This window comes from Zingiber officinale, chromosome 3B (genome assembly GCF_018446385.1).
Source record: "Zingiber officinale cultivar Zhangliang chromosome 3B, Zo_v1.1, whole genome shotgun sequence".
In the NCBI taxonomy this organism is placed as follows: domain Eukaryota; kingdom Viridiplantae; phylum Streptophyta; class Magnoliopsida; order Zingiberales; family Zingiberaceae; genus Zingiber; species Zingiber officinale.
The window spans coordinates 118,345,902-118,358,163 of NC_055991.1; the positions used below are offsets into that span (position 1 = coordinate 118,345,902).

Genomic DNA, 12,262 nt, shown 5'->3' on the forward strand with positions numbered 1-12,262 from the left:
TTTATTTTAAACTCAGTTCGATTACCTTATCAAGCAAATTTAAACACCCCAAAACTCGACTCGACTTAACTTATTTACAGCCCTAAAAATAAAAACAACCAAAACCAAAACCAAAACTCCTACCAGCCTCTTTAATGCATTTATACCATCAAGCCTTTTTACAAAATGAGAATAGTACATTTTAAAATCGGTATAACAAAAATTTAAAGATACACACAAACTCCTCGTATAATTATTTCATGAAGGAAAAAAGGTATAACTGGAATATATCACGCGGTTCAGTAAAATACAGCATAACAAATGTCTCCGTTAGTCAACGGACATTTCTCTGATTAAACTTCGACAATGCATGGGATCACATACTGAAACAAGAATATGCCAACAGAACTAGATATTGATGGTCGTTCCAATTATACAAAAGCAAACAGTTAATAACGATTAACAGGACCATAATAATACAGTTTATATGGGACAACGACAATAATAATACACGGGAACAACTCGCCGGTTTGGAGACAAAAAATATAATATGAAACAGCAAGAGTACACCTGCTACCAGATGCACGTCTGAATAAATGCTGCTGTACATGGAACCCCTTTTGTGGGATCAATACGGTTAGACTTATTGCTACTCCTGAACAATGCCTACCTCAGGTTCCATGCGCCATCGACTGTTGTTGAACTTGATAGCCGTTCCGTCTTCATGGGGCTTGGGCAGTTCTGGAACCTGAAGAACAAAGGCCCTATTTGTTACGCCAACCTCACCATTTGTGGATCTCCCTTCCTCAAAATCCACACCGACAAACTCTGCATCCTCGAACAATGAAGAGGAAGTCTCTTCTGCTTTTGCTGACTCACCAGATTCTAACGCGTGCACACTACTTTCACCTAGTGCACCAGCTGTGGTAACTGGTGCTGTGGTTGCTGCACCTTCCACCACGGTGTTTGACTGAACTGAAGCGTCAGTAGATCCATCTACGTGAATGTCTGAAGCTTCACGCCAACCCACCCATTCTGGTAGCTGTTGGTCGTTGAAGAGGTCCTCATTCTCAGCAGTGTCCAACCGGAAAAGACTCACATCGTCGGTGACATTCAGTTTTGTCACATCTGTGGACAGATCGTTAAGGGATTGATCTACACTAGAAGTGTCCTGGGACATGAAATCCGAGTCTAAATACTTGTGTCCAGGCATCCCAGCCTTGGCAAGCTCCTCAACTCCAACCACCACCTCATCATCACTGCTGTCGCTGCCATTTGATGTCTCATTTAGATTAGCATCGTCCATCTTATCAGGTGTTGTGATGCTCATAGGTTCCATGGAACTCTCATCCTCAAAAGTGAACCAGTTGGAGTTGGTGAAAAGACAACTGCAGTATACACAGAAGGAGAAGTCAACTTGGAGTCATGCTTTAAAAAAATTGAGGGAAAGCTTAAAACATTATCTACCTTGGGTTATCACCGCCAAGCCTCAAAGAAGAAATGACGACTCCACTAGATCCTTCATCCAAGTATACATCCTGCAGTTTGAGCAGATCAAAGTTGCATGAGCAAGACAGCAATTGTTTTTACTGAAACTTTTGAGCTGGAGCAACCTTTTGGCGTTCGAATGATATTACAACTATTATACTTCTGGTCACACACAAGTACATGAAACACACCACTGTAGAAACTTTGACTGTGATACTAAAGTATCGGTTATGTCTTCAATTACAAGTGAAAGTGTGGTGTAGTTGATGTACCCTCTGACAACATATGCTCCATATTAATTCTGTTAGCAATTTTCAATTTGCAAATTGGTTGATATTCATTTCATGGGTAACTTTTTGAAAAAAAAAATTACCAAGCAGATTTTGAAATATAATTACCAAATTTGAACTTTCATTAATGAGGTACAAAAGTAGAAATCAAGTTAAAAAGAATATATGGAACAACCCCACACTTCAGGCATTACATATATTCAGGAAAACATCACTTTGCTCACAATTTACCCAATACCCCATTTATTCAAACAAAATTGCAGACTTTCAAACATGCCGAGGAAGTGAGTAAAAAAAGACACCTAGAATAAAACTAAACGTGCAGCCGCACAAATCATTGGTGAAAGTATATCTATTCTACAGAAAATCTCATAAATATATCTAATCTACAGAATACCTCATCCATGTCATCATTCTCATAGACTCGATATTGAAATGGCTGGAGAGGATTATTTGATAAAGCCACATCATAATCTCTAACATGAAGTTCTTCATCACTATCTCTTCCCCTTTCCTGTATAGATGTTGGTCGACTGCATAAACAAAACAAATGTAGAAGAAAGTTAAATGATGGCACATGACAGACTTTGCATCTTTGCAATTCAATTCTTTTAATTTAATAATAAAACTATTAACAAAACAATGTAAACTTTTCAAATCTAATTCAGCTCGGCGCTATATGTGAACATGTGTGAGCTCAAAGTTCACTTGAGACAAATTATATAAGCACACAATAAGCAATTTAACACTCAGGACTCCCCATAAGAAAAGTACATCCATTTAATGATGCTCACCCACAGGCCCAGTGATATACATTCTCTACTGCATTACGTTCACGCAGCACATTTGTTTGCCAATCAACCCAGTCAACTGATTCCTACAAAAGCAATCAAACAAAGAGGAAAGGTTAGTAACAAGCATGAAGCTTATACATGACAAAGGCTCTCGAATCATATAACAATATGAAATGTCGGACAAAGAAAAGCAACAATTAATTTATGTGATGAGACAGAAACGTGAAAAAAGAACTCTGTCCAAATTGATTATCCATCTACCGGATATTCATATGAACCCTTATGAAGCCATTGTTCCAATCCAGCCAGGAACCCCAGGATCCAGCATATCCTGGGTTCTAGGCATGAAGCCACAGCACTATTAAAAGCCACAAAACTTGTAATACCCCGGTTCTGAGATTCTGATTAAGTATGACTTAAAAGGTTAGATGGTACTATCCATATCACCAAGGTGCACCTTCCTTTTCGGAAGCCCAAACTCAAAGAACTCCAAAGTTAAGCGTGCTTGGCTTGGAGAGATCTGAGGATAGTTTTCCAGGGTGCGTGCAAGTGAGGACAAAGCATGCTGAAAGGACCAACGGTGGTCTGTGGAGCTAGTCGTCAACCCGATGGGCAATTCAGGTGGCGTTCCCGGTTCGGTTCGGGTGGGGCCCGCCCGAGCCGGGGCATTACAGATGGTATCAGAGCGACCTTGCGACCGTGAGTGCACCTGTGGCAGGAGCACCCAGGGCACCACCTAGCGAGGGAGATTCTGGGATTTGTCTATGGTGTGATTCGTGGTTACACAACGAGGACGTTGTGTCTTTAAGTAGGGGTGATTGTAATACCCCGGTTCTGAGATTCTGGTTAAGTACGACTTAAAAGGTTAGATGGTACTATCTATATCACCAAGGTGCACCTTCCTTTTCGGAAGCCCAAACTCAAAGAACTCCAAAGTTAAGTGTGCTTGACTTGGAGAAATCTGAGGATGGGTGACCTCCTAGGAAGTTTTTCAGGGTGCGTGTGAGTGAGGACAAAGCACGCTGAAAGGACCTCCGGTGGTCTGTGGAACTAGTCGTCAACCCGATGGGCAATTCAGGTGGCGTTCCCGGTTCGGTTCGGGTGGGGCCCGCCCGGGCCGGGGCGTTACAAAACTTACATCAAACCAAATGAAAAAAATTACTTCAATTAATACATTAAACTTTCGTCAACTATGCAGCTTCATTAAATTTCATCCACTTAATTACGAGAACAATATCAATTACACTATAAACAATGATAATGATGTGTTTATACATGAAAAAAGTCCCGGGATTCTAAGTAACCATTACATCTGGTAACAACGAACTATTTGTATAAGCAGGAAATTAAACTAAAGGGAGGTTAGAAAGATAATCCTGCTATGATCAAAGATAATAAAGTACAGCAAAAACATGATCAGCATGAACTGTTGAACATTATTCTCCAGCTTGATGTGTTCTTTTAATCCAAGTGAAGCCACTACAAATAGAATTAAGATAAAGAAGCCTGGAGGTTATAGTTAAACTTCCTTAGAAGTGCAATAACATGCCAAGACCTTATTGTAAGAAGAGGACCTCCTGTTGCATGACTGAACTAAACGCCTCGGATTGAAATCTAATTTACCAACTAGTGTGCCTGATTAATTAGGGAGGGCAGCTGATCACATTAATCAATGGTTTGAAACAGACTTTTCGAGATGAATCTGATTAGTGATTCCTTCAGCTTCGAAAACATACCAAGACATGTAGCACATCCACACATGCTAAATGCACCAAGACATGGTTAAGTTAGTGAAATTTTTGGCTTAAATGACTAAATAATAAAATTGGAAACCAGTTAAAAGCTATAGACAGGCTAAGAATAAATTCAATCCATTCAAATGTATCTTCCAACAGAAAGCAAAGTGGAATCACAGCCTGACATGCTGCAGAAGTCAAAACAATTGATGCAGACAATTTTGTATCATATCTATGGAATAAATTGATAGACTTAGATAAAGTATTAACTTATACACCAGTATCTCAATAACCAACTTACCTGTAGGTAAGACCGAATACGGTCATTGCTAGTTCCTAGTTGGACAAGTCTGTTACAAATTCTTGTTATATGTCCAATGTTACCAGCTCGAATTGGTTTTCTCCCAGAGGCTGGAACAGTTATCTACAAAGCCAAATTGATGAAGAATCTTCATACACAGCAATATGAACAACCATATTTCTTAACATATAAAATTCTTACCACACTTGATTCAGTTGAAAGAAAAGAATTTTTATCCATCTGTAGAAATTTAGTGATGATACTACATTCACAAAAGAGATAATCAACAACTACACTGTTCTTGCTTTCAAGGCAACAAATCACCAAATTCTCCACATGATGATGTAGTGAGTTGTTGAAGGGATACCTGTAATATTCTCATATTAGCGGCATTGCACAACCAATGCTTACAACAAGGCCCACAATTGCAAAACATGTAGCTTACTTAAAAAAAAGATCTAGGATTATCTGGATGGCACTAGATTTAATCAATTCCTTCTCAGCAGCTTCACCACCAACTTCCAGTAATACCGCAATGAACTCTACTACCTGAGAATTCAAACCACAAGTCTCAGATGCTTGTAATTCTCAACATTGAAAACATGTGAAGCATCCATCAATAAGAATCATCCTGGACGAGGGTAAAATATGTTTTTGACTAACTGGCATTGAGATACAATGTAGTTGATACACTAGTGTATAAACTAACAGAAAATTTTGTTTCAGTTTCACGAAAATAATTCTCAAAAAAACTCATGACCAACCATTTCCTATGATCAATTAACAATTAAAGCAAATATGCTCCCAACTTTACCAGTCAAAAATCAATCAAGAAATCTGCTCTAACATGTACATACTTTAAGACGGTGCTTCCCAAGTGGAGGTTGCAATTCACCATATGTTGTTTGAAGAGTATTAGTCTCGGATGATACGTTTAAAAATTTAAGCAAGTCATCTGCATAAAATAAGGATGAAACTTTCAGTACTGACAGCTTAAACATGATAAAAATGAAATCAAAGATAATGGGAAGAGCATGGGTAAATCCTCAAATGTGCTAAAACCTTAGATCAAGACACTTGCAAAAGAGATTACTAAAGCCTCATAAAAAAAAAGAAATCAAACAAAAAAATTCAAAGAAACTGGTCAAAATTGAGCCTTGATTAAGGTCCAGAAATTTCTCCAGTCAGTGCCACAATCCAACTTGCTTTCAGCAGCTAAATAATCAAATACAGAATGCAAAAAGCATATACACGATAGAATATCTACAGCTGACAGCTCCACCAGATGATACAAAACTCAAGTAGACAAAGAACACTTAAGAACAAAACGAAAGAGAAAAAACACCAGAACAAATTAGTCCAGCATCAATTCCTTTACTTGTGCAGGTGGTGGCGGCATATTAAGTTGTCTCAAAATAAATAAAACAATGGTGAGTATTCAAGAATTCTAATGAAAAAATTACTATGTCTGATAGATTTTTAAAGAAAATTAATGCATGATATAGTTCTTATTATTAGATCATATCGGGGCTGGAATCATCACATAATAGGTGGCATGCAGGCACAGCACCATCATAGTAATATTATTCCAATATGTATCAATAGGGCATTCCACATATAATCCTCTTGCTTTTTTTTCATCCAAATCAACCAATCTTTAGACAGTTGGAACAAGCTAGAAGCCTACTAGTATAGTAACAATAAAAAAGGCATAAATTACTTGTAGCAGACCCCATTGTGGGTATATTTAATAGTCAAACTTCTTGCCAACAAAAAACTTCCACCATATCAGTAAGTAGTCAGGTAGAAGCACAAACACATCCATATAGAGGAACCAATGGATCTAAGGGCATTCAATACAATATTGAATGAAACAATATGAAATAGGTCTTGACGGCTAAAATATTCAATTTTTTCCAGTGTATTTAAAAAGGATCTATTTCAATAAACTCATGCACACCAGATAACCTAGAATAAGGTTTTTCTAACATAATAAGCTATTGTATCTTATGACGTGTTACAAAGTGCCAATACTACCTATACTTATGGGTAAGAATGATAACGTGAGGTGAACAACAACTAAAGGAAAACTGAACATAGATAATCATTAGAAAGCTGAGTTTGTCCCAAATATTTGGAGTCATCATGAACTTTATCCTTCAACTGAGGTGCATGTGAAGCTATTTGTTAGTAATAATCAAGTCGATTAAATAATTTTTTAGACAATTATATCTTTTTTTGGTCAAGTTGTTCCTGTTACACCTTCCACTGTAACCAATTCCACTCTTTGAATTGGACAATCTATTGGTTGTCTATTTCTCTCATTTTATCCTTTACCAGGGATACACCTAATTACTATCCAATAACAGGTTAATGAATCAACTTGTGTAAATACATATTAAACCTCTTGATATATGATATGAAACAAATGCATGAACAAAATATGAATAATTTAGATGTGTTGGTTACCATATAGTATAATAATTCAAGTTAGATTGATATAGCTACACATAGTCATGAACAAAACTTAACTCATTTCATTTTTTTTAAAGAAAAAAAAGACATCTCGTTTGAACATTCATCTCATCAGCAATAAGGCAATGAAGTATCTGTACATCAAGAGCCATTCCTCAATATCCTTTAGGACAAACCTATAAAATGATTCCTTAATTGAACTGTAACTGCTTTGACAAAAAAAAAATGAAATTGAGAACTTATCAACATACTCAAATGTGTCAACATGGCATGAAGAGCTGTGGGATCAACATCACTGAATGGCACATATAAATGCTGATTCCTGATGTAATTAATAGATGCCGCAGATGCAGACCTTTTAGGATCAAGCAAAGCAATGCACACAGATAGAGAGTGAATGAGAGCAGATCTTGATGAAGAATTTTCCAATGCATGGCCAAATATCCTGGTGATAAAGCTGAAAACCAGAGTACAATGGAAATAAAGAAAAGAACAAGATCAACAACAATAATACATCTAATCAACCATATCTTTGGAAGAGGCAACGGACAGACAATCACCTTTGGCTGGAAAGTTTGGCTGCTAAAGCTGATGGAGTATTTCGAATAATGGCCATTAAAACCTCAGCCGCATTGGCATTAACTTCAGTTGAATGCTGTTAAATTTAAAGATGCAAATCAATGAAGATTCATTGAAACATATGCCAGATTTTTTTAACACAACTAACAGACAATTGCCCAGAATGCAATAAAAGAATGTGAAAAATACTCAGGTATAACAATGACTGACCTTTAGCATAATTAACGTACCATAATCAAAATAAAGAAATCAAAGGAGATGGCTAAGTTACAATGCAAGGAATCCGCATGTGTAGTTTGGCAAATAGGAATAGTAGGCAAGCGGGGACTAAGGCCGGTGCTAATTTTAAATTATAATTATAACTCCCCAATTATCAAACAACATTATCTTAATTTCAGGACATTTCTGACTTCCAATCTAAGCCCTACAAAGAATATTGGTCTGGCAAAGTTGAGAAACTCATATGGGTCAATGCAAACTTTGTTGGGCCAACCAAATTAAGTGTCTCAATGGCTTTTGGGTATTTTTTTAGACCTGTAATAGAACAAAACCAACCAGCGGAGTGGTTCCAATTTTCAGATGAGACCAGCAAAGTTGATCTGGCTCTGACTTCGGATAAACTATGTGAGAGTTCTGAAAAGATTCTTCAAACATAAAAGAATGCATATTGAGGAACTCACAGATGGACTTAATTTATCCACGATCATATCAAGAAGATTGGTATCAGACAACCACTGCATGATGTTCACATAGTTCGGATTCGTATGATCATCAGCACCAACAAGACGAATCAAGATCTGATCAAAGTAAAACAAAAGGCATGAATTTGATTAGAAAATAGTTACATGAAAAAGTAACAATATGAAAAGAAATAAGGTATATCAATATAAAAAGGGAATCAAAGTGGAAGCCTTTCATAAATTAGATATAATAGAACAAGTACACAGATAAAACCAATTGAAGAAAGACACATATAGTTGTATGTCAAAAGTCACTATAAAATGAAAAGAAAGATGACATACAATGAAGTACTAACCTCCCTGATTGATGTTATTCCTATCAAATCGGCCAAGAGGTTGAAAACTGTGCCATGGGTCTGATGCAAAGAAAGGACTCCACATTGTAAGTTTAAAGAAACAACATAAAATATCACATTGCGTCTGAAAAAGGGTTGCAAAGTAACCTAGAAAGCCTCTAAAGTGCAATGCTTCCTAATTCAAGCTTTTTAAGGAAAAAAAGACAAACTGAGATTCAAAAATAAAAAAAAAAAATATATATATATATATATATATATGGTCTAGAAAGAACCTATGAAACACAAAAATACAGATAAAGTTGACTATTGAACAAAAAAATAAAGACTTAGGAATGCTAATCCTCCAAGATTACTATGGTTACTTGAGGTCAACCACAAGAAGAAAAAGAAAAAAAAGTTATTGTGCCAGGTGAAACTATGATTACTTGAGGTCACCAGCCCACTTGAACCCAGGAATGCTAATCCTCCAATCATTTTCTTAATAAATTTTCCAGATAAAGCAGTAAAGAAAAACTTACTTGAACATATGCCATAAGTGAATTTGTTTTCCTTAACATTAGGCACACCACAACCTAGTCAAAATTAAAAGAATAATTAGAAAGCTAAACAAATTAATCCATTAGAAGCTAATATTCTAAGAAGAATGGATCATAACCTTGCTAAAATATCCAGCCAGTGTTGAACTGTGCGTGCGATTTGGTTCAAGAAAGGAGAATAACATGTTCATCAACTGCATTAAGAAAAAAAATAATAAGGAAATAAAGAATTTCAAGCAAATAATCAACAAATATTTGTGCAAAGGTGGGCAATTGCATCGAGTTTAGTGCCTTACATCTTCATCCTCCACCAAGGTTTTAAGAATGACATCAATTTCACAAGTAAATATCTCACAAGCAACAAAAGGAAACCTATTTCATTCAAATAACAAAGTGAAATCCAAATAACCCATGAGCTTCAGAACAGAGAAAGGGTTGCTTTTGTAAAGTAGCTGAAAAATGAGTAGTCGCAAAGGAACGTACTTAAAGGTCCGTATATTGTCAGCGTCACCAGGAGCATCTTCAATGATATATCGAAGTAATTGTTCTACCTGAGCACGTTCTCTAAGACTGAAAGCAAATGAATTTCACTGAGTAAACTAACATGGATGGCAAAGGAGACTAGTTCTCATGTTAAAAGAAAATTAGTAGAAGCAGATTGTGATTTCATCATATAGGTGACTCAAAGTAGAAAACTGCATAGTAATATTCAAATACTGTCATAAAAGTACATATTGCACTGATTATTTTTTCCTCCAAATTTGAATTTAGAAAAAAATGGTAAAATCATTTACTACAGTATATATGGAGCCAAAATGTAGCTAAAACAAAGCCAATGTCGGTTTGTGAGTCCCTCACAATTTTGTAATGCAGCTAATAGAGAAAATCAAGAGTGAAGAGTGAGCAGACTCCTTTGTTACAAAATACAGTAGACCAGATTAACAATTTCTGCTCAAAAGAAATATTACAAATTAATAAGTCGTGAGTTAAGAGCTTTGCATTCTTGAATTATCTCTTCTTCGTCCAGAAGTTCTTCTAAAGTGAAATTTTCCTTATCCAATATTAACTCCACCTGCATAGATGGCCGTAAGATAAAAGTAAGCCTGTGAATCAACATGAATTGGCATGATATTGAAATAAATAAATAAATAAATAAATAAGCTAAACAACATAATGATGTTAAATTTCCTGACAATGCTAACAACATAGCTCAACCAGCAAATAGTATGATAAGCCCACTGATACCGCTAGTTTATGGCTCTAGTGTTTCAAACGCAGAGTTTCATCGCTTGTTATCAACAGGAAGAAACTATCGGTTCATCTAGAAGGTGAAATATTTTTAAGTAAACACGTCCATTCATATTAACCTGAAGTTGCTACAGATGTTCCGTTCCAAGAAAAAAATATAATAACAAAAAGTAGAAAAGAGAAGACCAAGCACAGATATCCGTATCAGCACACAAATATTGCACCAACTCGTAAGCATTTAGAGCTTGTTACGTGGCATAATGCCTACAAAAGTACTAATTAGACAAAAAAACCGTATGATTAGACAAGTAAGCAGATAAAAGTTATTAAAAAAACGTACAGTTAAAAGAGCAGTCAAAACCTACAAACAAACACGCAAAAAATGAAAGTAAAATACCATCGAATTAATCAGCAGCGATGGTGACAAAAAAGAGCAAGAAAGGAGGAGGATGAATCTAGAGCAACGGTGGAGAGTTACTCACCGGGGACGAAGCGGGGAGGTTGGGGATTCGCCAGAACATATCCGACCTAGCTTACGAAGACAGCTGAGAAGTATTAAAATCGGCGACTTCCTCGACTAGACGCGAGCGGAACCGAAACGACCCACGAGCGGAGGCAGCGGCTGCCCTGCGGACGCAGCAGATGAGGAGAAGGACGTGGAAGAGCGAGACGACGCTTAGACGACGGTGAAGGAGACGGCGACGGCGACGGCGACGGCGGCGGCGGAGAGGAAGGAAAACCCTAGATATCAGGGCGGAGAGGCTAAGAGAGAGAAAGAGAAAGGCGTCGTCTTCGATTGGAGGTGGAGAAATAAAGGAGATGAGACAGTCGTCGAATGGACCGCGAGGGAGCAAATTTGGGACGTCAAAGTCAGCACCGGAGTTCTCGAGAATAACTGATACCCTCGCTTTGAGGAGATGGGACCCTCGATTTTATTAAATCTGCGCTCGGGTATTCAAGGAGGTGAAATTATTGAGTCCATTTAAGTTTAAGTGACTGGCTGCTGCAGGTTAAAGGTGACTTCACGGCGACGGACGACTGGAAGTAACCGGTCGTGCTTCGTTAGCCAAGTGGCAACGTGAAAAAGGAGTGAATTCACGTGGTTCTTAATCTGCCTTTCTGTGACTAATTATTAGCAATAATGTGACATCATGATTGTGTTTACTTCAGGGAGGAGAGGAAGCAGGGAGAAAACTTAAAACCATGTTTACTTAGAATGGAAGGGAAACCTTCTGAATGGAAGGGATTCATAATATCTAAATAAGTATAATATTTCTAAAATTGTATGAAATAATCATGAGATGGTTGGAAAAATGTGAATGAAAATATGATTTGTGGATTTTTAGTCTCACATCGAACATGTAATAATATGATTGATATTGATAATGCAGGAGAGAGTGTGAATCAAAAGACTCGGATTACACTAATATAAAATTTTGTGTGTGAATGCTACTGTACAGAATAAACCGTGATCGGGGGCACAATGAATCAGTCAATGTTCGCCACAATTCTCTCCTACATGTGCAAATGACATATGTTCTTACATGTATAAGTGTCCAATGCAAAGCTTGCTATATACCTTAATGAGCAATGCCATGGGTCTTACATGCAAAAATCCACGTTGCTTGCCACAAGCATGAGCATGCTTAGTCCAAAAAAAAAAAAAAAACAAAAAACAAAAAACAAAAACACTTTTGATTCTAGGACAGAAGCAAGTATGAGCAATAAAAGTTTTCTTCATAAGAAGAAAGTAAAAAAGTTCTTCGTGTTGAATCGAAAGCACTAGAGGGAAGGGTAAAT

The 12,262-nt window shown here is 36.9% G+C and overlaps 1 protein-coding gene across 1 annotated transcript; it reads right to left on the bottom strand.

Annotated features, from left to right (window-relative positions):
- Positions 1 to 363: 363 nt before the first annotated feature.
- Positions 364 to 11,268, bottom strand: LOC121967411 (serine/threonine-protein phosphatase 6 regulatory subunit 3-like). The gene is made up of 18 exons (XM_042517612.1): positions 10,945 to 11,268; positions 10,183 to 10,286; positions 9,698 to 9,784; positions 9,511 to 9,586; positions 9,334 to 9,408; positions 9,197 to 9,250; positions 8,679 to 8,738; positions 8,323 to 8,439; positions 7,624 to 7,718; positions 7,315 to 7,520; positions 5,446 to 5,543; positions 5,034 to 5,137; positions 4,790 to 4,955; positions 4,589 to 4,711; positions 2,552 to 2,634; positions 2,155 to 2,290; positions 1,447 to 1,517; positions 364 to 1,367 (listed from the first exon to the last, which is right to left on the bottom strand). Exons 1-18 carry the CDS (start codon positions 10,981 to 10,983, stop codon positions 629 to 631), a joined length of 2,433 nt encoding a protein of 810 aa, XP_042373546.1. The 5' UTR covers positions 10,984 to 11,268; the 3' UTR covers positions 364 to 628.
- Between the last annotated feature and the right edge of the window lie 994 nt (positions 11,269 to 12,262).